At 36.0% G+C, this 22,977-nt stretch overlaps 6 protein-coding genes across 14 annotated transcripts in view; 3 read left to right on the top strand and 3 right to left on the bottom strand.

Moving 5' to 3' along the window:
- The window catches only part of LOC105689982 (leucine-rich repeats and immunoglobulin-like domains protein 1), a 115,730-nt gene extending 109,007 nt beyond the window's left edge, over positions 1–6,723 (top strand). For all 4 annotated transcript variants that reach the window (XM_012407438.3, XM_048652421.1, XM_048652420.1 and 1 more), the window contains one exon: positions 1,608–6,723. In XM_012407438.3, the coding sequence (XP_012262861.2) occupies positions 1,747–3,063 (1,317 nt within the window). In that variant the 5' untranslated portion in view covers positions 1,608–1,746 and the 3' untranslated portion in view covers positions 3,064–6,723. The remainder of the gene's footprint in view (positions 1–1,607) is intronic.
- Positions 6,724–6,974: 251 nt separating this feature from the next.
- On the bottom strand, positions 6,975–9,360 carry LOC105689983. Its single transcript, XM_020854637.2, has 4 exons — positions 8,524–9,360; positions 8,304–8,452; positions 7,886–8,106; positions 6,975–7,794 (listed from the first exon to the last, which is right to left on the bottom strand). Exons 2-4 carry the CDS (start codon positions 8,310–8,312, stop codon positions 7,536–7,538), a joined length of 489 nt encoding a protein of 162 aa, XP_020710296.2. The 5' UTR covers positions 8,313–8,452; positions 8,524–9,360; the 3' UTR covers positions 6,975–7,535.
- Positions 9,361–9,986: 626 nt separating this feature from the next.
- Positions 9,987–12,293, top strand: LOC105689951. The gene is made up of 5 exons (XM_012407346.3): positions 9,987–10,706; positions 10,838–11,013; positions 11,116–11,301; positions 11,548–11,751; positions 11,818–12,293. Exons 1-5 carry the CDS (start codon positions 10,625–10,627, stop codon positions 11,995–11,997), a joined length of 828 nt encoding a protein of 275 aa, XP_012262769.2. The 5' UTR covers positions 9,987–10,624; the 3' UTR covers positions 11,998–12,293.
- Positions 12,118–13,861, bottom strand: LOC105689950 (probable enoyl-CoA hydratase, mitochondrial). Its single transcript, XM_012407345.2, has 7 exons — positions 13,702–13,861; positions 13,405–13,611; positions 13,204–13,328; positions 12,917–13,121; positions 12,726–12,845; positions 12,566–12,633; positions 12,118–12,441 (listed from the first exon to the last, which is right to left on the bottom strand). Exons 1-7 carry the CDS (start codon positions 13,793–13,795, stop codon positions 12,376–12,378), a joined length of 885 nt encoding a protein of 294 aa, XP_012262768.1. The 5' UTR covers positions 13,796–13,861; the 3' UTR covers positions 12,118–12,375.
- Positions 13,862–15,322: 1,461 nt separating this feature from the next.
- On the top strand, positions 15,323–17,256 carry LOC105689965 (translationally-controlled tumor protein homolog). The gene is made up of 5 exons (XM_012407389.3): positions 15,323–15,482; positions 15,794–15,864; positions 15,944–16,131; positions 16,256–16,527; positions 16,809–17,256. The coding sequence occupies exons 1-4, from the start codon at positions 15,455–15,457 to the stop codon at positions 16,485–16,487; spliced, it is 519 nt and encodes a 172-aa protein (XP_012262812.1). The 5' UTR covers positions 15,323–15,454; the 3' UTR covers positions 16,488–16,527; positions 16,809–17,256.
- Positions 17,257–17,410: 154 nt separating this feature from the next.
- Positions 17,411–22,977, bottom strand: part of LOC105689964 (retinoic acid receptor RXR) — a 32,280-nt gene continuing 26,713 nt past the window's right edge. For 5 of the 6 annotated variants that reach the window (XM_012407386.3, XM_012407380.3, XM_012407376.3 and 2 more), the window contains one exon: positions 17,411–22,788. In XM_012407386.3, coding sequence (XP_012262809.2) covers positions 22,189–22,788 — 600 coding nt within the window. In that variant the 3' untranslated portion in view covers positions 17,411–22,188. The remainder of the gene's footprint in view (positions 22,789–22,977) is intronic. The other variant, XM_012407385.3, reaches the window with a different exon arrangement.

Here is a 22,977-nt window from a genome sequence, read left to right on the forward strand (position 1 = left end):
CATCCTGAGGTTGGACAAATACAACGCGATGCCGCGTTAGTTTCGTAAATATCGCAGAGACCGAGAGTATCGTTAGCTTGATTGATAAATTTAAAAGGAAAAAATAAATAATTCAAGTTAGAGAAAAGGCGTCAGTTTTTTTTTTGTTTTTTCTTTTTTTTTTGCTTGCTTTCATCTATTTCTCTTGAATACGGTAAATTAATTATACGACTGTGTACATCCACCGGTTTGTGTACAGGTATACCGCGATGCGGAAACACAAACACAGCCCACTCGCGAGGGTGAGATATGAATAGACACTTGTATGACGTACGTATTTATAGTGAACGTCCGGTGGGTTTCGCGTCACGTAGAATATTGAAGACATTTTTCATCCCCGTCTATACAATCAAGCCACTTTCCACCCCCTCCTATTCTTCAAGTAGATACTACGGCGGGCGACCGACCAACCAACGTCGCTTTTCAGCCGTACAACGAAACAGTCTCCCTTATTTTATTTATATTTTCACATTTTTGTTTCCCTCTTTAATAACGCTTTTCACGATGAAATTTAATCCAAGTCCGTCCTCAGGATGAACGTGGTCCTTTTTTCATTTCTCTTATCTGAGAATTATTCCTCTCGATTTCGGTCGATGTCAGAAAGACGAGCTTCCGATACATACCGCGAGACGAGGAGTACACGGTACTCGTGTACGACGAAGGAGTTCGCTCGAGGTCAGGAAATTAGGGATGCGACGATTTGGCAGTATTTGCATAGGATATTACCCGTCGCGTATTATTTGGCACGGAGTAAGGTATACCAGCCGCTACGGAGGGGGTGAGAGGAAAGCGGGGGCGCGCATGAACCAGCTCTCCTCGTTTCATTATCAAACAGTGCAGCGGGCGGGTACGACTACCGGGTACCAATTTCTCGTCTCGCCGATAATTAGGGAATACTTAAACATTCGCTAATGGGAGCGGGGCGGGCGAACGAGTCCTGGAAAAAGGAAAAGAAAAGGGGGGGAGGGGGGGGTAGAAAAAGAAAGATTTTCTCACCGCGAACTGTAAGAACGTAGAAAAATAAAACGAGGAGAAAAAAAAAAAAAAAAAAACTCACAAACACGTAATCCAATAAACATGTAGAGAAACGGCGGTTCTATCGCTCGAACTTAACGAGTAGCCCGGAAACCCGAGAGCTCGGATAGTCAATTGGCCAATTATAAATTAGCGGGAGATGTAGGTATTTGCAGAAACTGCATCGCATACCTGAATTTCGGTCGCGCCCCGCAGGTTCTGGGATGAGCCAGGGTAAATTCGCTTCTGCAAAGTCACCGATACACGTTGGAAACACTCCGTTGAATCGATATTTCGTCACCGAAATTACCAGTGAAATACCACGTGACCCGTGAAACTTGAAATCTCCGAATAATCCAGGATGGGGTTAATTCTTCGATTCCGTAAACCGGCGACTAGTTTTATAAGTTAAATCCATCGCCAAGGTCGGGCGATGAGGCTGATTATTATTCATTGAGCGGATCTAATTGAAATTAGAAATCAATTCGAGGTACCTGCTGACCGCGCATCCGTTGATCCTTCGAATAACGATCGTTCGAAATTTTCTGTTTCAGATACCCCGATGAGCTCGGTGAAACGTTACTCGGAAGGCTGATAAATATCGCGGCTAGGATGACTCAGGTGGCAAACAATATTCCGGCTACGTAGCGAGAGTGAGTTTTGGAGGCCAATATCAACGGGGGACAGAGGAGGATGCCGTCCGTATCGGTGTACCTCGCGTTTCTCGCCCTTGTTATCGGGGCGAGTTCCGCCCAACCTTATTTAGCCAGAGAGATATTGTCGCATCCGCGTTGCCACGTACACAACGCGGTAACGCGATGCTACAACGTCGAGATACCGGACTTGGAAAATTATCTGATGGCGATAGAAGACGAGAGTCACACGCTCGAGATAACTCATTCGAATCTGACGACGCTCAGCAGAGAACCGTTTCACGCTAAAACCGATTGGGAGGTGATATACATGGCGCGTAACGGTATAGCCGAAATAGAGTTCGACGCGTTTTTAAATTTGAACAAAGTAATAACGATAAATCTGGAGAGGAATTTATTGAAGTCGTTAAACCCAAGGACATTTTCATACTGTTATTTACTTCTTAAGTTAGTGCTAAGCTACAACCCCCTCGTACTGAGCGAGGAGGAATCTTTCCTCGAAGCTAATCAGCTCGAATACCTCGACATCTCGTTCACGAATATCACCGAACTTCCTCTGAATACTTTTAAGCTTTTACTGAAACTCAAGTATCTGAACATCTCTCACAACCTCCTCGAAGTACTGGACAGCGAGGTGTTCGCACCTCTGTTGCAACTGGAGGAACTCGACATCACCGACAATAACTTCAAGGTCATTGACTACAAGGTCTTCTCCATGTACAGCCTAACGCAGTTGAACAACGAATGGAACTGCGACTGCGACTTGAAAATAGTCTTCTACAAAATATTTGAAAACGTCACGTTGGCACCGGACGCCGTGAGATGTTCCGAGAACATCACGTGGCCGGAAATGAAGAGTCTCGAATGCAACAACTACGTACCGAACAAAACGTTGTACAACAATCTCGAGGAATACTGGGCAGCGACCGGCGTCGGAAAACAAATTTCAACCCTCGAGGAATCCGTCATACCGCCCGATATCCTTCTGGTTATACTGTCGTCGGTCATAGTGATCCTCATCCTGATACTAGTCCTGGTTCTCATCTGTTGGTTCAGAACCAGGAACAAGGTGAAAATAAATCACCCGGAAGAGCACAGCTTGGACACGAGCTGGCAATACGGTACCGTGTCGATGCACAGGGCAGGATATGACACGGCGAAGGGAGGCGTCGGGACGCTCACCGTGTCCGCACCTATTCTTCAAAATTCAACGCTCGAGGGCATACCGATGACGAGTATAAGACCCACGGCCCCCCGAATGTCGGATGTTTATCAAAGGATAGATCCTACGGAACCAGATGTCAGTTACTCGGATCAGGAGGCCGACGACGTTGCCTTGTACGAGAGGATGCATTGAATGATAGCGTGTTCGGAAATAAGGAGGATAAGTCCGTACATCGGCGATATTGTGATATATATAAAATGAAATAATAACGAACATTCGATGCGTGTCAAGTGTGGAATGATATATCTTGTCTTAAATTAAAGTATAGGCATATAAAAATGGGGGTACGATGTGTATACCGACGTGGTGTCCTTGCCAATTTAACTCAGCTGTAATATATTATGTATATCTAATGTCAAATCTTATTGTGCAAGACTAAAGTAATATTTTTTTTTCTGCCAGTCCGCGCCCGTTGTGTTTTTGGAGCGAAAGAGGGAAATTATTTATCTGAACTTTACACGGACTTGCGGCTAGCGGTTCGGACCGCCAACGTCAGCCATTGGACTTTGATGTTAGGCTTAACAAACTATACATATTTATTATCAACACTAATTATCCTTATCAACTTGACTTCCTCGCATTCGCTGTACTTCACTTTTGTTATTATGTTGATTTTCAGTATCGCGGTAAAGTTGAAAGCACATAGCGCGCGGCTCTCGTGAACATGTCACGCATCTTGGTAGAGAACACATCTGTTGCCTCCGGCGTACAGATTACACTTTCCAACGACGTTACTCTCTTTCCGCAAGGTGCATAAAAAATTATCGCTTTTGTATTTAATATTTTCATTTGATAATTTTCAATTTTACTCATTCCGCGAATTCGTCACCTTCGAGAAATGATCGGATGATTCGTCGGTTGATCGTTGCTGATAAGGACGTTTTATTATTTGGAGAAAAAGTGAGATGAGAACGAAAATCGCGTTCGCGCGACGAACCAATTCCAATTTAGTTAGTACGTAACTGACTTTAAAAACCTATCCAGCCGGGCGATCCTCTCGGTAATGATCTCGAATGAGGAGATCCACCTACTTTGTCTCGGTGTCATTATTCTTACGATAATTATCAGAGCGCCAAGATTCACGGGGTTAATCAATTCCTCTTCTCGTCTCTCTCTCCTCCCTTCTCTTCCCTCGCCGTCCACTGCGCCCCTCGTCGCTGCAGCCTTTCATTGGTAATAATCATTCCGTACATACGTTTATACGGACGACGTTGGAATTTCTACGGAGGATAAATTATCGGTTAATAGTCTGAACGTTCAAAGTTACGCGGTCGTTTGGGTTGAGGATATAAAATATAGAGGAAGGCGTTGTTTTAAATCACCGAGAAATTCAACCATCGCCATGCTTGTACCTCGATCAAGAGAAATAGTTGAAAGTGATTGATTCTTGTTCAATTAATGGATGGAGAAATAAAATAACGAGCACATCTCGATTATTATCAATTTCGTACGAGTCATTTATTTTTATTATTTTTTTTTTTTTTTTTTTCGTTTCGTTATTCGATCGTAATAACTGCTGTTGTTGATAATTTTTCCAAAATCATGTTAGAATTCTCGTGACCCTGTGCTACGCGGCTATATATCTATGTGTAAAATAAAACAATTATTGTTATTGAGGTGAGAATAAAGTCAATTTGCGCGAATAAAATTTTTAACGATAAAATAATTGGTGAATTTGAATATTATAATAACCGAGGTGAGGAAATTTCTGCAAAATTTTATCAACGATAAAATGCACAAAAAGAAATTTTTCATAGGGAGACTGATCAGATGCCTGACGCATAACGAGGAAAAAGTAAATAAATAAAATAAAGAATTTTTCTGGCGTAGGTTTAACGCGAGTTCTACACGTAACGAATATTATATTATAGATACATGTATGATAATCAGATGTGCATAAGTATACATAGGAGAGAAAAGGTAATCTAAAAATTTAGAATTGTTATTTCAAAGATTATCCGTTGTCAGTAAAACGATAAATAGTTTCGAAAAAAAAAAAAAAAAACGAAGAATTAATGAAACATAAATTTGAGAATGGTAAATTGAAAATCAAATCAAAAAAAAAAAAAAAATGAAAAAACTGATTAATATCGATCGTAAAAGTAGGAAAAATTTCTCCGCTGTGTGCCTACATATCGCAATCCCGTGGAGTTATTGATTTAAATATTATATAGACATAGATATACTTCATGCCTAATTGTCAATTATTAATAATCGATAAAAATTAAATATCGAACAAGCTGCAAAGTGAATGTTATTAAATTTTTTTATTTCCATCTTTATTTCTATTCAAACTTTTTGCATCTCAGATCAAAAACATTTTCTAGAATGTCGATATTTCGTTCCAAACTTTTACAAACAGCTAATGTACCGAAGTAACACCACGGAATTAATGTAAATAATCATTAAATTAATATAATTAACAAAATACACAGATGACAATGTATGTACTAGTTCCTAAATGCGTACGTATAAATCTAACGAAAAATAAAATAATGAAAAATGAACCCTCATATTTGGATATGATTGTAACTCAGATTATAAGATACACCCGACTCACTGGAATCATAAGTCGAGAGGGAAAATTTTTTTTTTTTTTTGCCAATTTTGATTGTGAACTCAATCATTATTTGTTTCTCTTTTCCAATCTGAAAGAATTCTAATCGGATGTTCAAAATACACATCGATTTCTTCGATTTTTAGAGGATGCTTTCAGTCTTAGTTATATCATCTCTAAATAATTGATTTTCTCTCTTTTTTTTTCTTCGTTTTTTCATTTCTTTTTTGAGATTATAATAAAACTGACCTTGTAAGATAAAACTGAGCTACATAGAATAACATCTTACACTATGCCCACGCGTATCACACTGAATAACTTACCGAACAAACGGTTAAAAACTTTATTCACAATGCGTAGGTGTATGCAGATATATTCTTAGTTTCTTTTTTGATTTCTGTACTTTTCTTTATTTTACTTTTGTTTGTTATTTATTGTAGCCTTCTTTCAAGGTCTTATTTTCTCGGATCAAACAGTAATTGAAAGTATAAAGTCCTCTTTTTCCATCCGCAGTTTGAACAATGAGAAATAATAAAATATAAGTTGCCTGAACGTCTATTAATGTCTATAGAAAAAATTACATAAAAATCACGAATAAACCTTAGAATTAAAAACGTTATTCGTAAAATAAATTTAAAAATCTATGCAAGAAAATTATTAAGAAGAAAAAAACGACACACGTTGCATAACTCGTATACCAAAAAAACTACTACACGGCACCGATGGAAATGGTTTTTTATTTCTTTTCTTTTCATGTTTGAAAATTCCTCGGATATGATATAAAATCGAGAAAATATTGCTATATTAGATATAAATAATAACGAATACGAATGTAGATTATGAGATTACGAGGATAGAAATAACTTATCAACATTATAAATATATGTAACTGCATTAAGAAAAAGTAAAAAAAAAAAAAAGCGAAAAAAAGCAAACAACCGTAACTTAATCGTATACAAATAATAATATATGTAAATAAGTTGATTAATATTCATGTGTGTAAATACGGATAATATTGATATATATAGTTGCCCTGAGTCTTCAATCATGTTACTATACATATAAACTATATGATATTTAAATGAAAAAATATAAAAGAAAAGGAAAAAGTAAAATAAATAAATGCAAAAAGAAAGTGAGTTATATCGCTACGACGACTGTAATATATTGTACATATATGCATTTTAAGCATGACCTAATAAATATATATATATATATATATGTATTTTATAAAATCACCCGCATTCTGTTTTCTATACTTCTTACCAATATCCTTGAGTAAATAATTTTTCTCCAGAATAGGAAAAAAGTAACCAACGATTCAATCACCCTTAAATTCACCGCCCCGCATACTCGTAGTTCCGAGTCTCGCCATATTGTTTAATGGGGGCAGCATCTTACGGGCATACTCTAGCGGGAAAAATACTCATCACGATTTAAATATCCGGCGCGTCCGTTTGAATAATTCTTTCATTCAACGTGATAATATAGTATAAATGTTACTTTTATTCATTTGAGGAACGACACATAGGGACAATTTTTTTTCTTAATTGTTTTACAAATAGCATCATATTTATATGTCACTCGTAATTATGTTAAGTTAAAAAATAGTGTTGTCATTAGACAGGTACCCCTGGGCAGCTCATTTTCGATTATTTTATGCAAACGGCATAGAAAATAATTTATACACGTATAAAAATCTAGCGAGAATAAATTTTTTCCCCCTATAAGTGATAACAAAAAAAAAAAAAACAGAAACTTTTTTTGCAATAAACTTTTCTAACGAAATAAATACTGGACGGCTATCTTATTTCAAAGTGTGTATAACAACTAAGTACATAGTTAATGTTAATTTTTCACGTTGAGATAACTTATTTGTTCGTTTTTAGTAATTATTACACCAGTTCAACAAGAGATGCGCGCAACATTCGGCAACGAGTAATTATACTCGGTTTATATTCACTTTCAATGAATTAACGCATTTGACAACACTTATGGTGTGTGATGAGTTTTTTTTTTTATAAAAGTATGCAGGTCGGTCGTGATGTTATTTTTTCCTTGGACAAGGTTGCAACGCGTATCTGGAAAATGCACTGTGTGATTTTCTCAAATGATCAGACGCGCAGGTCATCGCATCTTTCAGGACATTCAACATCACGTCTCGACTTCTTGTATTTTGAGCTTCACTAAAACGCTCCAATAATGCAAGAGTTATTTCGGATATTTCGGAAAGATCGGCAGCCTCGTACATCACCGCTTCAAATTCATTCGCCAAATTTTCGCTCGGCGGATGATCAGCCGGGGTTCTGTAAAAAAATTTCAATGCTCATTGTCAGTATCCGGAAATGAGTTGTGCAAATATCTAGTTTCTAATAATTTAATTCACGTATGACTTACGCCAAATATTCCTCCTTCGAAACTATAACGTTACACTTTTCCCAAAATTCAAGACATTTGCAAGCGTCGCGTCGTCCGCCCTGTAACAAATATCTTCTCAATATTTTTCTCCCACTCGGATCTTTCAAAGTTTGTTCAATGTTCTGTGTGATTCGACTCAGATCGTCGACCGATAGTCCAACTGTACACTTTCCGATACAGCCAATTTTTCGTGTAGCCATCTGGAAATAAAGTAATAAAAATATTAAGAAATTAATCTATGCAATAATCGAACGACTCAAGTGCTCTGAATCTTTATATCTCATTACGCAACTGAGTCGTTGTTTTTTCGTTTACGTGAGACAATTAACATTAATTATTTAAACACGGCGCAGGTGTTGTTTTACATTAATTTAAAGTTTCTCGAAATCCTTCTCACTTTATTCATGACCCAGAAGTTGTAGATATGCCGGAACCAAATTTCCGGTCACAGATTCTTGAGTCATCGAACTGAACTCCTGCATCTATAACGCGGAAAATAATTCTCTCATCGATCGGCACAAGCTACTCGTACCGCCATTGGAGCCCCTAGAAACAACCAATTCACAACTTCGAGCGGGTCCGGTATGCTCTCAAGCGAAATATTTTCGTTTTTCTACCGTTCGACTGTTTTTTTTTGTTTTTTTTTTCTGTTTCTTCTGCGCAGAAACTCGCAATTTTGAAGGAAGAAAAATTTAACATCTGCCGGGAGGGCCTCGAAACTACGAAGCGTGATTCCTCGGGGAGTAAATCCTCGTGACTGACGCGCTTAAAATAGGCTTCCTCCTCGCGTCGGCGGATAACCGCGCCGGCGTAAGATATTTTTCGAGCCGTATAAACTCGCACGTATAGAAATTGTAAATACAAATATATCGCAGGAAAACTGTCAAATATCTTAAATCCACACGACGATAGATACAACCACGCGAGTTTCTCATGTACACAAATTTAATCCGTTCGATTAATGCACTCCAGATTTTTTCCCGATGTATTCTCCGAGAGTTAGATTATATAAAATTAATTAACAGGTAAACGATGCAACTACGAAAAACATTTTTCTGTTATTCGTGTTCTAATTACTTGTAACACTTCACACCGCTGACTTTCTAAGTTAAAATTGAACTCGTCGAACGAGGTTCTCTTGCGAGTGCATAGTATCGGCGGTTATCACTCTGCTGTGATAACGGACAGACCACAGAACATTGAGTCCACAAAATATGAAAAAAATGAATATTGATATTTCAAGAAACTGATAACAGTGAAATGAAATGATCCGGTATTCCGACTGTATTTATATCGAGCCTATTTATTATAGAGGGAAAAAAATGACAATGATTCAATTCCGTTAAGGTTCTTTATGAAAACTTGGTATTTGGAGTTGATCACCACGATACTGCGAACGATAAAATTAGGAGAACGTTACTTAACGGAAGCCCAAGTGACTCCCACGAATGATATCGTCATTGTTACTACCACTGAACATATTTTAGAATTCATAAACAGACGTACGTACAACGTATATGAATACGTACATACGTAATATGTGATTATCACACGAACACGCAAACGAATAGAGTCGAAATAGACGGTAAGAAACGACGAGTACAAAGTACCCCGGCAATGAAACACGTACAGTGTAGAACACCAGGTGAGATATTCACCTGCATACCAATTAGCCGCGTATCCATCTCAACCCAATCGGGCCAAGAGTCTAACGAGTGACTTTTTTAGTCCCGAATATAAGAAAAATGGAAAGAATTCCCAGCCCTTCGTTTTTTTCAAACAATTTATAAAGTTCTAATAACTTGATTGATTTTTCTCTCTATAATTCGCTGAATTGTAATTTTTCGTTTGTTTGTAAGATCTGTACGATCAAATTGTTCGGGATTCGAATGGAATGATATTCGATTAAATTCACGAACACGCGTCAACCCATAGGTAGATACCTAGATGGATAATGCATGAAGAGTCGTATTTCCATCGATGTAATCGTGTGTTAAATAATTTCACGTAAAATAATTCACGTGGAGAATTTTATTTCCTTTCTAACTATTCACTGGGTTCAGCGTAGCTGCTAACACAGTTCAAAAGAGCAATGTTAGTTTTCTGACGCAGAATCCACTATCATAAAATTATATATGATGATTTATGTAATTATAACAGATACGTGGTTATATCTTGACTGAGAAACAGTCGAGATTTGTTCTTTGATGAATTATCAATCGATTAAACATTTACTTTTTAATATTTGCCTCAATAGTTATGATTCCATGCGATTTCAGTTGCCTGTAACAAGGCGCAAACATCGCCGATCCAAGTTGATGACCACTAGTGGCGAGCTAATAAAAATATCTCGATACGGTTTTTTATGTCGGTGAAAAAATTATTTGCTGTGAAAATAAAAATATTTCTTGAACAATTTTTTTTTTTATTCCCATATTTGAAACGTCAGCTACACTTCAATAACATCGCGGATTGTTAACGAGTCTGTTCACATGACAGACTACAGCTGTAATGCAGATTATAATACGCAAACCCATGCCACTAAAGTTTCATTACGGAATCCCCACTTTTTTTTTTTTTTTTTTAATCACTCTTACTTATTTAATGTAAACAATGACCCTGACTGCCGTTGGTATACCTCATCGGTAGGTTTATATAAATTCCTGTAATTCCGCACCGATGAACACTTTGTAGAACGACTCTGTAACTTCGAACATCATGAAGTGTCTTTCTAACTTTGCGGCTTTAGTAATAATAGCCGGCTTTCTCGTTCAAGATTCCCACGCTAATGACAACTGCGGTAAGTTATCTAGATTTTGAAAATCAAATGATGATCGTTGATAAATTAAACGTTTCAGTATAGATTCAGTGTCTTGTTCCAGGTTACTTAATATGCGTTTGTAAATTTTTCCTTTTTGTATCGTTATTCAGATTCTAATGACAAGGTGGACATGTACTTACTGATTAGAAACTACGTCAAAGGTGTACAATGTGTGCCAGATTTAGTTTTGGAAGCAGGTGATCTTAAGGGTGGAGAATTTAGCGTAATCTACACGAATATTTCCACGAATTACGGTCAGTCGGTATTTGAAGGTCTGTATGCTCAGGTAATACATCGAATTTTTCATTGTTTCGAATTCATTTACGTACATTTCTTTTCATAATTTGATTTTATCTTTCAATCATATACTCGCATTTTTGTTTCGTAGGCCAAAAATGGGACCGAGGATCTGGTGTGCGCTGTTCAGAGTATCAATAATGAACTTCAGAAAGCGATTAAATCGATAGAAAGGAATCACCGACCGATCTGCCTTACAGATCTTATTAGAAATCTGACCAACCAATGTCGAACATTTCTGAAATTGTTACCCGGAAATGTGCAAATCAAAAGAAGGGTGAGTATAACGTGCGGACGTATAAATTCTATGAGAATAGAAGATTTTCTGCAATATTCATACTTTGCACTTTTTCACGTCATCAATATGGAGCACTAAAAAAGCATGAGTAAAAAGAAAAAGAGAATTGAAATAAATATGATGTTTTGGCTTTCCGATAACGTAGAATGTGAAATAGAACACATCTGTGAAAATAGAGTTGATCTTTGATAAACCAATATTTTGATGAAGAAATTTGAATTACAGGCGCTACCAGACTTACCAACACCATATACAGAAGTTGTATCTACAACAACGATCCGACCTCTGAGCGACATTTTCATAAATTTTGCTGAATTATTGAACAAGGATTTCAGCAATTTGCTGGCATACATTTTTCAAATATATGTAGCCGGTTGGGCAAACGTTCGAAACGATTTCAACACGTTACAAGAGCAATTCCGAAATGAGGTGAGTTTTATAAATTACCTCTTCGCGATATCTGGATAAAATAATTCTATACCCATACAATTTCAGTTTCTAAATGACTGGGCGCTGAAGGATTATAAATGCATTGTGGAGAGCGTATATGCCCACTGTGAAACAATCAAGAATAACGTCGAGCTGGAACAGTGGGAAGAATTCAAAACTGTCGGTGATCAGATTATCGCGATTTGGAACGATTACCAGGCGTCGAAAAATAAAAATTGCGACTGAGAAAGCATGAGCTGCAAAACTTATTCGGCGAGCATTGAGATATGTTATACCGCCATTCCGTTCACATTATTTCTGTAAGGACGGCGATAACTCGTTTCAGATAAAATTAATCATTTATTCTTACTATTCAAAGTATTTATTCATTATTGGAGCAGATTGTAGAAATCGTGACAAGACGTGATCAAACACTGAACATACCCGATCCTCCAGGAACGATAAGCTTCTATCACTAGAGCTTAATTAATTTATTAAATCATTCCGAATCCAAATTGCGTCGCGCGTTATTCACGCTTCGATAAGAATTAGCAAAATATTGCAATAACGCGTGGATTCACATTTTCTCAGAATCATGTTGTGTTCCTTGCTTTTTCATTTATTTCATTCGTTGATGTATTTCGGTGCACGTTTTTCGACAAAAGCCGTCATACCCTCTTTTCGATCAGCCTATAAAAAAATAACACGAGATGTATACGAGATACTGTAATAAAATGGGTACGTTATATAATGCACATGATTCTTTCTTGCTTCGTGGATATTTCAATTATGATTATAATAATTTTTTCATTACCGTCGCGAACGTGCCGTAGAATGACGTCCTCTCGAACTGGAGCCCTTGTTTCAGCGTTGTTTCGTAAGCTGAAAAATGTGATGAATAACATGAGTAAATAAGAACAAAGAAACTACCCCCAATGCTGCACTTCTTATGGCATCGATTTTGTCATATTTACCGATGTGAACTGATTTTTTTGCCATAGAAATGATCAGCGGTGAATGACTCGCTATTTTTTCTGCCAGCTTGATTGTTTCGGCCAGAAGCTGATCCGGAGGGAAAATTTTACTCACCAGACCTGTGAAGAATTTATTTTTCAGATGTGAAAAGTTCGAACGACGTCTTCATATTTGAAGAGTCAAGGCTCACCAGCTTTTTCGGCTTCCACAGCGTTCATGTAGTTTCCGGTGAGAACCATCTCCATTGCCTTACTCAATCCCATATTTCTAGTCAATCTTTGGGTCCCACCAGCTCCAGGCATCGTGCCGATTGTGATCTCAGGCTGGGCAAATTGCGCCTTCTCCCCAGCGTAAATTATGTCGCACATCAAGGCTAGCTCGCAGCCACCTCCGAGCTGAAATTAGAATTATAAAAAAATGCTGTTGTTACTTGGAACTGGGATTGATGAATAAGTTCAGAAAAAAATTCAGACGCACAGCATAGCCATTTACAGCACCGATTAGAGGCTTTCTGGTCTTTGAAATTGCGGTCCAACTTTCGAGGAATTCTTCTTTCACTGCTTGGCTGTAGTCCATTACCTGCATATCTTTCACATCAGCTCCTGTGAATTGTGACAATTCAAAAGAATCAGTTTAGTTATTTGACTATTAGTTAAAAGATTATAATTGAAAACTCACCGGCAGCAAAGGCCTTCTCACTTCCGGTAAGGATGAGCACGCTGACGCTATCGTCTTTGTCGAATTTGAATACGGCGTCGTTCACTTCATTTATTACTGTGTTGTTCAGAAGGTTCAAACCCTTCATCCGATCTAAGGTAATTACAGCGATATTCTGATTCTCGCCAACCTTTTCGGTTTTGACGAACTCGTACTTTGGCATTTGGCCTATAATAATTGATATACATTTTCAGATTCTGTTTTTAAATCTCCCATAAAAGCTGTACACCATATAAAATTATATTTACGGGTACTTACTAGAGTAGAATTTGAGGGATGAAATCTGCGCTAAATTTCGCGTGAGTTTTGGCGTTCGGCCAAATAAAACTCGACCGGCATTAGCGATTGACATTTTTTTGCAGTATGAGTCCGGTGCTAACGAGAGACGAGAAACGAAAGGAGTGGAATAGGTGCGGTGCCTTCCTTAATATACAAATTCTTGGTGACCTATGAAGATGCGTGATCTTTATTCGTCTGATATAAGCATAACGGGATGATAAGGTGTTGCTAAGTGAATTGCGCGAGGATAATATTAAAATTTCTTTCAAATATTAAAACGACGTCTAAAACAATCTGTTACAAATTATAATCGGAACCGGCCGACGATAGTTGTCGCCGTTTGACCCTGCATAACTCATCGCCGAGAAGTAAATTGAATTCGAAATCAAAGTGATAATTAATTTGCAACGAACAAGTCCTATCTTCCTCCCTAATAATAAAACAAGTCCTAAACCTCCCTATACAAGCGAAAATATAGCATCAGGCAAAAATAATTCACAAATGTATGACAAAATTATCGTTAATACTGAAGAGAATCATGTTCAATCGACACGATTTCATGCGATGCAGTTCTTAAATTGCATAATATCACGAATGTTCAGATCAAATGATCAAATCGTGACGGGTGATGATTTGAACAATATTGTTTTTTTTTTAAGGCCTCTTGACATCATTTCAATTCTTAATCGTCAACGTAATCTTGTATCAGTGGACCGACTTCCGCACGAAAATCTTGATTTTTTACCCAGAAATTGAGAAAATTGAAGGTATACGCCTTTAGATTTTTTCGACTTTTGGGCCAAAAATGAAGTATTTTTGAAATCGATTGCAGGACACTTTTCCAGTGTAATTTGACCCCAGAAATATACGAATCCGTTGAGCAAATTGAGCTACAAATTTTTCTCATCGAGATATCTCAATTTTTCTGCTCCAAAAAGCGAAAAAATGGCAATGACTCGATCGATTTGATGGATAGATGCTAACAATAGGAGTAAGAACAAAATAAGGAAAAGAATTTCACACCTCATCGTTTATTAAAAAGCCATAAATTATGTTTGAATTGCTGCACGTGCAATTCAAACGAAAAAGGGTCTGGGAAGAAGCGACGCAGATTCCTCTTTTCATGGGTGAGCCGCAGCTGGCTATACAAATGTGGGGCGGGAAAGAGGTAGAGTCAAAATTGGGCTACAAAAGAGTTATTGACGGCGCCTTTTCTCAGTCCAAGGTAGGGACACAGAATAGTGGCCGTCAATGCTACGTTTATTAATTGATGTTTTAAAAAACGCGCCAGAAACTACTCGGTCAAAACATGGCGACCACCGTAGAAGGCCACGAAAACTGGCAACAGAAACATCAAAGAAGCGGCCCTCATTATCGCTTCTGGTTCTACTAGTCCCTATTCTGTGGTAGTCCCTCATTAAAGGGTCCCTAGTCCAAGGAGATCATTAGGTATTCATATGTATGGAGATCTGGAAAGTACAGTACTCGCTTTCCACAAAGCACTTGCGCACAAAGAGCCAAAATTATTGCGGCGGATGTTGCGTAGCCGACTTTTCTTAATCTGCGCAGAAATAATCCTTTTTCGAGACTCTTGCTTCGCCCTACTTCTCCCTCTTGTGGTCATCGTCATCGTTGTCGATCCCCTCTCGTACTGTCCTTTCCGGTTCGCTCTTTTGGGTGACTGTGTCTTATTTAGTTTTAGCTGTGATTGAATCTTTCTCCATCTTCCACAATGAAGATCTACAAGGACCTTTTTACCGGTAATTATCATCCAAAAAGGTTCTAGCGTTTTTCTGGACTGAAAAATTGGTTATTCATACCTTTGAAACCCTCCAATATTGACCGTTTTCTTAACAACCAGACACCAGAGTGACATTTCAATACCCTTCAATTTTCTCTCAACCAAAAAGATGCACTTCGTTCATTCGTTTTGCCTAATGTACGATCTTGGTGATCAAGTAGTTTAAAAGCGAGAACTCTTTACGAGTTCGAAATTTTTTGAAGTAAATAATATTTGACATCTCCCCCTAACCTCTCCAGATGTTTGATGTATGAATGAATGTCTTTTCAGGTGATGAGATGTTCTCAGACACCTACAAAATAAAATTGGTCGATGACGTAGTATATGAGGTGTATGGCAAGGTGAGTACACAGATTCTTCATCTTTATTACGATACTTTTAAACGTCAGTTGACCTTCCATATTTGTTTGAAATACCTAGCTCGTCACTCGCAAAGCTGGTAGCATTGAAATTGCTGGATTCAATCCGTCAGCGGAGGAAGCTGAGGATGCTACCGACGAAGCTGTGGAATCAGGAGTTGACGTGGTGCTGAATCACCGTCTCCAAGAAACATATGCCTTTGGTGACAAGAAATCCTACACTCAGTATTTGAAGGAATACATGAAAAAGTGAGTCATTCGTATAATCAACATCATATAACACGGAATAATCACTCGGTAGATCTGTAGCAGTACTTTTTCTAGGAATATGGAATTGTTTTTTGTCAATTCTGACATTGTCTTTTTTACTTAGATTGGTTGGAGTCCTGGAAGAGAAATCCCCTGACCAGGTCGAAATCTTCAAGAAGAATATGAACAAGGTTATGAAAGATATTCTCTCACGATTCAAAGAGCTTCAATTCTTCACTGGTGAATCAATGGATATTGATGGAATCGTTGGGATGTTGGAATACCGTGAGATCGATGGTGACTCAGTTCCAGTCTTGATGTTTTTCAAACACGGCCTACAAGAAGAGAAGTTCTGAAAGAATTCTTAGATATGAAACGAATTGTGGATAAAATTTTGTAAGTCCAAACTATTATCAACTTTAAACCTCAAGTAAAATCGCTACAATACATGCAAATTCTTGATTAACATGTTCAGTTTGTTGATCGATGCACAAACATGTTAGATTAAATCGGTGATTTGATTCCCGCTACGATATTTAATATTATTGTAGCGTCAAGTACAGATCCAACAGACTTTACTAAGAAATGTTTCTTTACCTTTGTCTCTGTGGTCATTGAATGTTTTGATTCTCGTGTAACCTTGAAATCTCCTTGATCCTGGAATCTTTGTTTTTCAGATAAGCCGGAGCCAAGACTGCCCACAACGTGAAATCGCTGTGAAATTTAGTTAAAACTTCCAATTTCTCAACGATGCAGTTTATTTATTTTTTAAATACAATTTACCCCTAGTTAATTTTCATTATTGATCAAAAGTGTACATACTCTGAAAGTTAATCCACTTCTCACAGCAAGCATGTCTCGCTCAAAAGGTATATTAGCTACAGATCCATGTGTGACTCTTCCCGGTTGCCTATTGCCTTGTATTTTGGTTTAACTTTCTTCCGTGACCACCAGTCCATATTATTCACCTGTATTTATTGCAAAATGGAAGATGGGGAAAGAAGACGGTGGCAAAGATTTTCAAATGGAAATTAGTTACAGCTACTACACACACATCAATATTAATTATTCTTGTTTATGAGGCCGATCCAATATATCTCTGACAAAATAAACTATTGACGTTTTTATAACTTGTTATTGGTTTTCCAAAAATTCCCCAGTCAACTTCGAAAATTGGATTACGTAATGAGAGGAAAATTGGAGGTGGGCAAGGTATGTATCAGCGTTCTAAGTGAATTATGAGTATCCAGATATCTGCGATAATAATAAAAACTGAATATTTCGTAAAAATATTATATTTAGACAAATCGGAATAAACGATCTATATCTTCGCGTTACCCATTACATCTTCCATCAACGTTTTTTTTTTTCTTTTTCAGAAAATGATAAATCATTTAGTGTTACAGAGTACACTGAAAAATATTTCTAGCTTCGTATTTACAATTGTCTTCCGTATAGCTTTTTTCCTGGTTTAACTCTGTTTCTTTACCTTTTCTCAATAATATATTACTATTACTCTTTACAAAACATCTACTATTGTTACAATGACATTTTAAATCCTTGCGTGTTTTTTCGTTCATTAATTTTTTTGTTCCATCGCTCCATCATTGAAAATATTTACGGTTACAAAAGCGTATATGTCTGTAGTAATGTTCTGTACATATTTCTGCTTCTTCATAATCATATATTTTATAAGTAATAAAATGAAATTATTTCTATTCATTATTTTATCCTAAATTATAGACTTGATAGTTTATTTCATATCCGATAAACGCTCGGTGAGGAAAAACGAATCTTTAGGTAGCTGAATTCAATACTGTTCCCTGGTGAAGAAAAGAACGAATCGCATTTCTTTTTATAAGAAATTCTCAACCTTAAAGGTGAATTAACGACAGAATTCAGAGACTACTTCAAATAAATAAGGTGAGGAAGAAAGTGAGAAAAATTCAGCTATCTTGAAGATTTAACTTTCATCAAAAACCATTGCTGTGCACTGGGGGATTGTTTTAAAGTATGAGAACTACTTAGCTCGTGTACATCTGGAATGTTAATTTTTAAGAGCTACTTTTATACCGATTTGCACAGAAAGACTCATATTTTTTGAATATCCATTGCTGTTTTTATGTTTTGCTGAACAAACACGTTATACCGGTATCATAATTTTTTTTCAGCTTAAAAAATACGTCGTATCTATTTATTTATTTATTCACTTATTTGTTTATTTATTTTCTTTTCTTTCAAAGGGAAAAATGGTTTCTACACTATGATCAATGAATAATTCCTCGTCAATTCTTAGACTATACACGCGTTCCTGAGCCGATATTACAGAATGTAGAATGTCGATATACCTACATAAACTAGCTGTGGTTGTACAGGTAATCTTCGTAAATATGTTGAAATACGTATACGACACATAGTTATATCATTATATAGTATATATAAACATATGTTTATATATTTACATATATTTATATATATTTAATTATAAGTATTGTACGACATTTAGATTGAGATAATTAGTACTCTGGCACTTAAAATTTATTAGCTTAGCTCTTGTGAAGGTACGGTAGTTAGTAGGAGAAATCGCTACTGATTATTAAGTGGGATGAGACTTGCTTCAAATTAGCAAGACCATTTATTGTTACAACTCATTTGTACTGATCTAGTTATATATTGAAAGTTATAGTTGCGTTGCAATTTTTTGTAACTTATTTGTAATGTAAGACGTCGTAGATTTATTATTTAAAATTCAATACCCCAACCCCCCATCCCTTCCCTGATCAAAGCTATAATGATTGACAAACAAGATGAAAAAAAAAAAAAACGGATGCTTGGTTCCAAAGTTTGGGTTCCTAAAATTTTCTAAATTATCTCATTACCGTGGATAATTAATTCAATAAATTATCTAATTGCCATCTAAAAATACCTAGTTCAATTCTGGATAATAACAATGTAAAAAATTTTCGTTTAATTGCAAGGTGCAACAATTATATGTATATGGTGAAAATACTTGAAATACAATTCTAACTACATTTTTAATATTAAAACATTGCTGCTAGTGAACGTAACACCTATACACAATTTGAGCATCGTATTTAACCATTTCTATATGTGTGCTTATTTATATTTGTTATCAAAACGATATGGCAAAAGCATATACATAGTATTAGAGTAAATACGACCTTTTTTTTCCAAGCCATAGCTGATTGTTTTTAAATCCGCAACCAAAAACAACAACAAAAAAAAACATCAATTATCTGACATTTCAATATCATTAGTGGGATTAGTTATTTAATGTTACATTTTTTATCATATACACATAATACCTAACATCGGATCGCGGAGTATAATTTACGATGTAAATAGACATTATTAATAATAAACAAAGTTTAAAAAACTATTCTACTGACCGCTACTGAGGTTTTTTTTTTCGTAACTCGTACCGTTCATTGAAAAAAAAAGATTTAATTTAGAAATATAGATACTTTTGTTTGTTTGTTTTATTGTAACACGTATATAATTTTATTTAAATATGAAACTCTATCCACAGGTAACAACATTCGCACCCTACACGACGCTTCTATCAATTTGCCAACGATCACAATTCTCCTTTAAAAAAAGAAAGACGAAAATAAGAATTTCAACGGAATTATAACTTTTATACAAAATACGAATTTCTTTTTCTTTTCGTTATGCTGTATTGCTTTTCATAATAATAATTGTTGAAGTTATTCTGATATTATACAAGCAGCAAAATATACAAAGCACAATATAAAATATTGAGACGATAATTTTGACATAAAACAAAACTCTTCAACGATAAACCGACCATAGTTGGTATAAGACTATGAATTAACTTGGTACCTCATTCCGAAATACACATTAATAATATACGATATTTACTTGATTTAGAGGTTTTTCTGCCTTTTAACAACACCAAAATATTTCTATACTTATTTCCTACATAAAATTAACCACATAAGTCAGCACTGACGATGGGTTAAATTCAATTATTCAGAAAAAACATATCTGTATATTTGAATCTTGTTGAATTTGATTCGTTTTCAATTTTGGTATTTACTTCGAGCGAATCCCAACTTTGCATTAGTACGATGAGAATAGAATAAAATTAGAAAAAAAAATCATTTTAGCATACGAATCGTTTAGACTCTTATCGCATAAGCATTAACAGCGAATACTCTCGTAAAGTAGATAACAATAACCAACAGCTAACAATCGTAGGCAATCACGCGAAAATAGAAATATTTTTTTTTATCAATGCATTAATATTAATTGTCATAATTTATGTATATATCGTAATAAGTATGATCATCCACCAATGTTTGATAAAATGATTATTTTTTTCAATAGATGTGTCTAATAAATATTTATCGTCGACCAATTTGAGAGTAGAAAAAAATGCTCAACGATGATACAATTTTCTTTTATCTTTATATACATGGTAACGAAATGATAACTATTTGTTTAATTTGGTAATGCGAACTCTGTCCAATTTTACGGCATTCTTTTCCACTCATTTACCTGATCGACGAGTAAAACAATAATCGAAATTTATTTAAAAGTTCCTTAAAAGTTTTGTTGAGTCTGATTCACAATAATCCCAGAGTATATTACAATATCGGCTATAAATTTTGTTACTAGATCAGATTTTGTAGACTATCCATATCTCACATTATATGAATCGCAATTTCGCAGATACATTTAAACATAAAATTTCTCTAAAGACTTTTCACCACTACGTGATCCCTAAAACTAAGTGTATATTATTAAAAAAGAAAAAGGAAAGAGTTTGAAAATTTTCAACGATTGTGAAGATATTTGAGATTGTTACTCGGCAGAGTTGTTTAAATTTATTAGTATTATGTTTCAGATCTTCTCTCGATATATAGTGCGTATTATGCATAGAGAAAACCAAAGTAAAATAATAATTTGAAAAACAAAAAATAAATAAATAAATTACTGAAATCCTCTATGTTCGGAAATATGGAGTTCACTGTTTTTTTTTTTTTTTTTTTTTTCATTCAGCGTAAATATAATTCGACGGTATTTTCTTTTCGAATCAAAATAAAGAATGCATAAATTAACAATAAATATATCTATCTATCGGCGTCGCGTCGCGACGATTATGTGAAGGATTGGGATAAAAGGGGTGAGGAGGTTTGGGATATTAATTAAAATTGTGACAATAAAAACTATTTTAGGAACATTATTCCATAACAGATGTGGAGGGGAGAGGGGCGGCTTATTTTTCTCGGCGTTGAATTTAGAGAAAAAAAAAGAAAAGAAAAACAAATAACAGTTTCTTGTGATATTTAAATTATTTATAAAACTATGAATTTTTATAATTAAGTCTTGCAGGGCTTCCCGACTAATAAGGAGTGTGAAATTGTAAGCCATAGTTGGATGTTCATCGGTAATAAAAAAACAACCGACAACATTCTTGAATCGAGATATGTCTTAGATAAACACCAACATAAAGTTAAGCGCAAAAATGTCAACATCTCGTTTTGTTTGACAACTTTAAAATCTTAACGCCTACATTTCAGAATAGAATATAGCACCGTGTATATCACTTTTGTCCCAATTTTGACCCGCTCAAATTTCTACTCCCAATATCGATTTACTGTACACATAATATATTACTGTTATTATAAAACGCAATTATAAATTTTCAAAAAACTACGCTTAAATTTACAAAAAGCAATTTGCATACGTTCAATTAAACATTTACCTCCTATGGTTTACAACTTACACATGCTTTTCCTGACACATTCGGGGTGTGTGTGTGTGTGTGTGGGTGGATGGATGCATGTGTGCGCGCGCGTGTGTATGTGTAACTGGATTCAAAACGATCAACAAACGAGGCATTGGTTGTTATAACATTACATGAAAGTAATAAAATATGAATAAAATTCAATGAAAAACAGAAAGAAATTATGAGTTACCTAATAAACGAATTAGTATTATTCGCATAAAATTCGAATGCGTCAGAAGTCACATGTCGGCGTGCCCCAAAATGCGACACACCTCCTCTTCCTAAGGATCTGATGGAGACTCCAACATTTCTTCGAGAAAAGTATCGATAGGTACGTCTCCTATTAACCTAAAGAAAAATAGATGTTCCAGGCATTTCAAACTTATCGAGCGTAATGAAGGTAGTCTTAGAAGAAGCTTGGCAAACCTGCCAGGTTCATCGGGCCTGGCAGCTCTGGTATACTCCTCTAACGCGGCATAAACCTTTTCTCTAAGTAGTTCGACCTCTTTTTTCGATATCAAATCGCGAACATCTGGATTGAAGAGAATGATTGACCGCAAACAACCAAGCTCCGTTTTATCCATTTTCATTTCTCTCATTTTAGCCACTAATTCTGTAAGCACTCGTTCAAATATTGTGCCCACTCCTGCTTGACGTGCAGAATCCCTATGCACCGTTAACCCTGTCGCAAGGACGATTCCATCTTTGACGTCGATTGATCGATGAGAAAATGCAGCTATGAGAAGCTCGTTCCACCCAGCTCTCAAAAGACGCACTTGGTCCGCGATAGGGAGAGATGTAAAATGAGGAATATGCTTCGCCCATTCGACCAGTTGAACCAACTGCTTGTCCGTAGCGTTGCAAATATTAGTTACGGCATTCTGTAAACGTGAAGACAGAGTTTTATTCGTTTTAACAACTTGAAAGGAATTTTTGTTCAAAGGCATCTGACTGAACGGGACGATCAGGCACTCATAATTTGCTCTCCCACCTTGATCAGCTCAATACTAGAAATTCTACGTAAATATAAACACTGTTAGAAGGAAGGGAAACAAATTTTTGATGCTTAA

This window comes from Athalia rosae, chromosome 3, assembly GCF_917208135.1.
Source record: "Athalia rosae chromosome 3, iyAthRosa1.1, whole genome shotgun sequence".
In the NCBI taxonomy this organism is placed as follows: domain Eukaryota; kingdom Metazoa; phylum Arthropoda; class Insecta; order Hymenoptera; family Athaliidae; genus Athalia; species Athalia rosae.

Coding starts and splice junctions, on each gene's coding strand:
- LOC105689983 (XM_020854637.2), bottom strand. Junction 7,795..7,885: donor TCGAAGGAGGAATATTTGGC/GTAAGTCATACG, acceptor ATTTTTTTACAG/AACCCCGGCTGATCATCCGC.
- LOC105689951 (XM_012407346.3), top strand. CDS start 10,625: ATGAAGTGTCTTTCTAACTTTGCGGCTTTAGTAATAATAGCCGGCTTT. Junction 11,302..11,547: donor ATGTGCAAATCAAAAGAAGG/GTGAGTATAACG, acceptor TTTGAATTACAG/GCGCTACCAGACTTACCAAC. Junction 11,752..11,817: donor AAGAGCAATTCCGAAATGAG/GTGAGTTTTATA, acceptor ATACAATTTCAG/TTTCTAAATGACTGGGCGCT.
- LOC105689950 (XM_012407345.2), bottom strand. CDS start 13,795: ATGTCAATCGCTAATGCCGGTCGAGTTTTATTTGGCCGAACGCCAAAA. Junction 13,122..13,203: donor GTGCTGTAAATGGCTATGCT/GTGCGTCTGAAT, acceptor TTCTAATTTCAG/CTCGGAGGTGGCTGCGAGCT. Junction 12,442..12,565: donor TCTACGGCACGTTCGCGACG/GTAATGAAAAAA, acceptor ATTTTTTTATAG/GCTGATCGAAAAGAGGGTAT.
- LOC105689965 (XM_012407389.3), top strand. CDS start 15,455: ATGAAGATCTACAAGGACCTTTTTACCG. Junction 15,865..15,943: donor TATATGAGGTGTATGGCAAG/GTGAGTACACAG, acceptor TGAAATACCTAG/CTCGTCACTCGCAAAGCTGG. Junction 16,132..16,255: donor TTGAAGGAATACATGAAAAA/GTGAGTCATTCG, acceptor TTTTTTACTTAG/ATTGGTTGGAGTCCTGGAAG.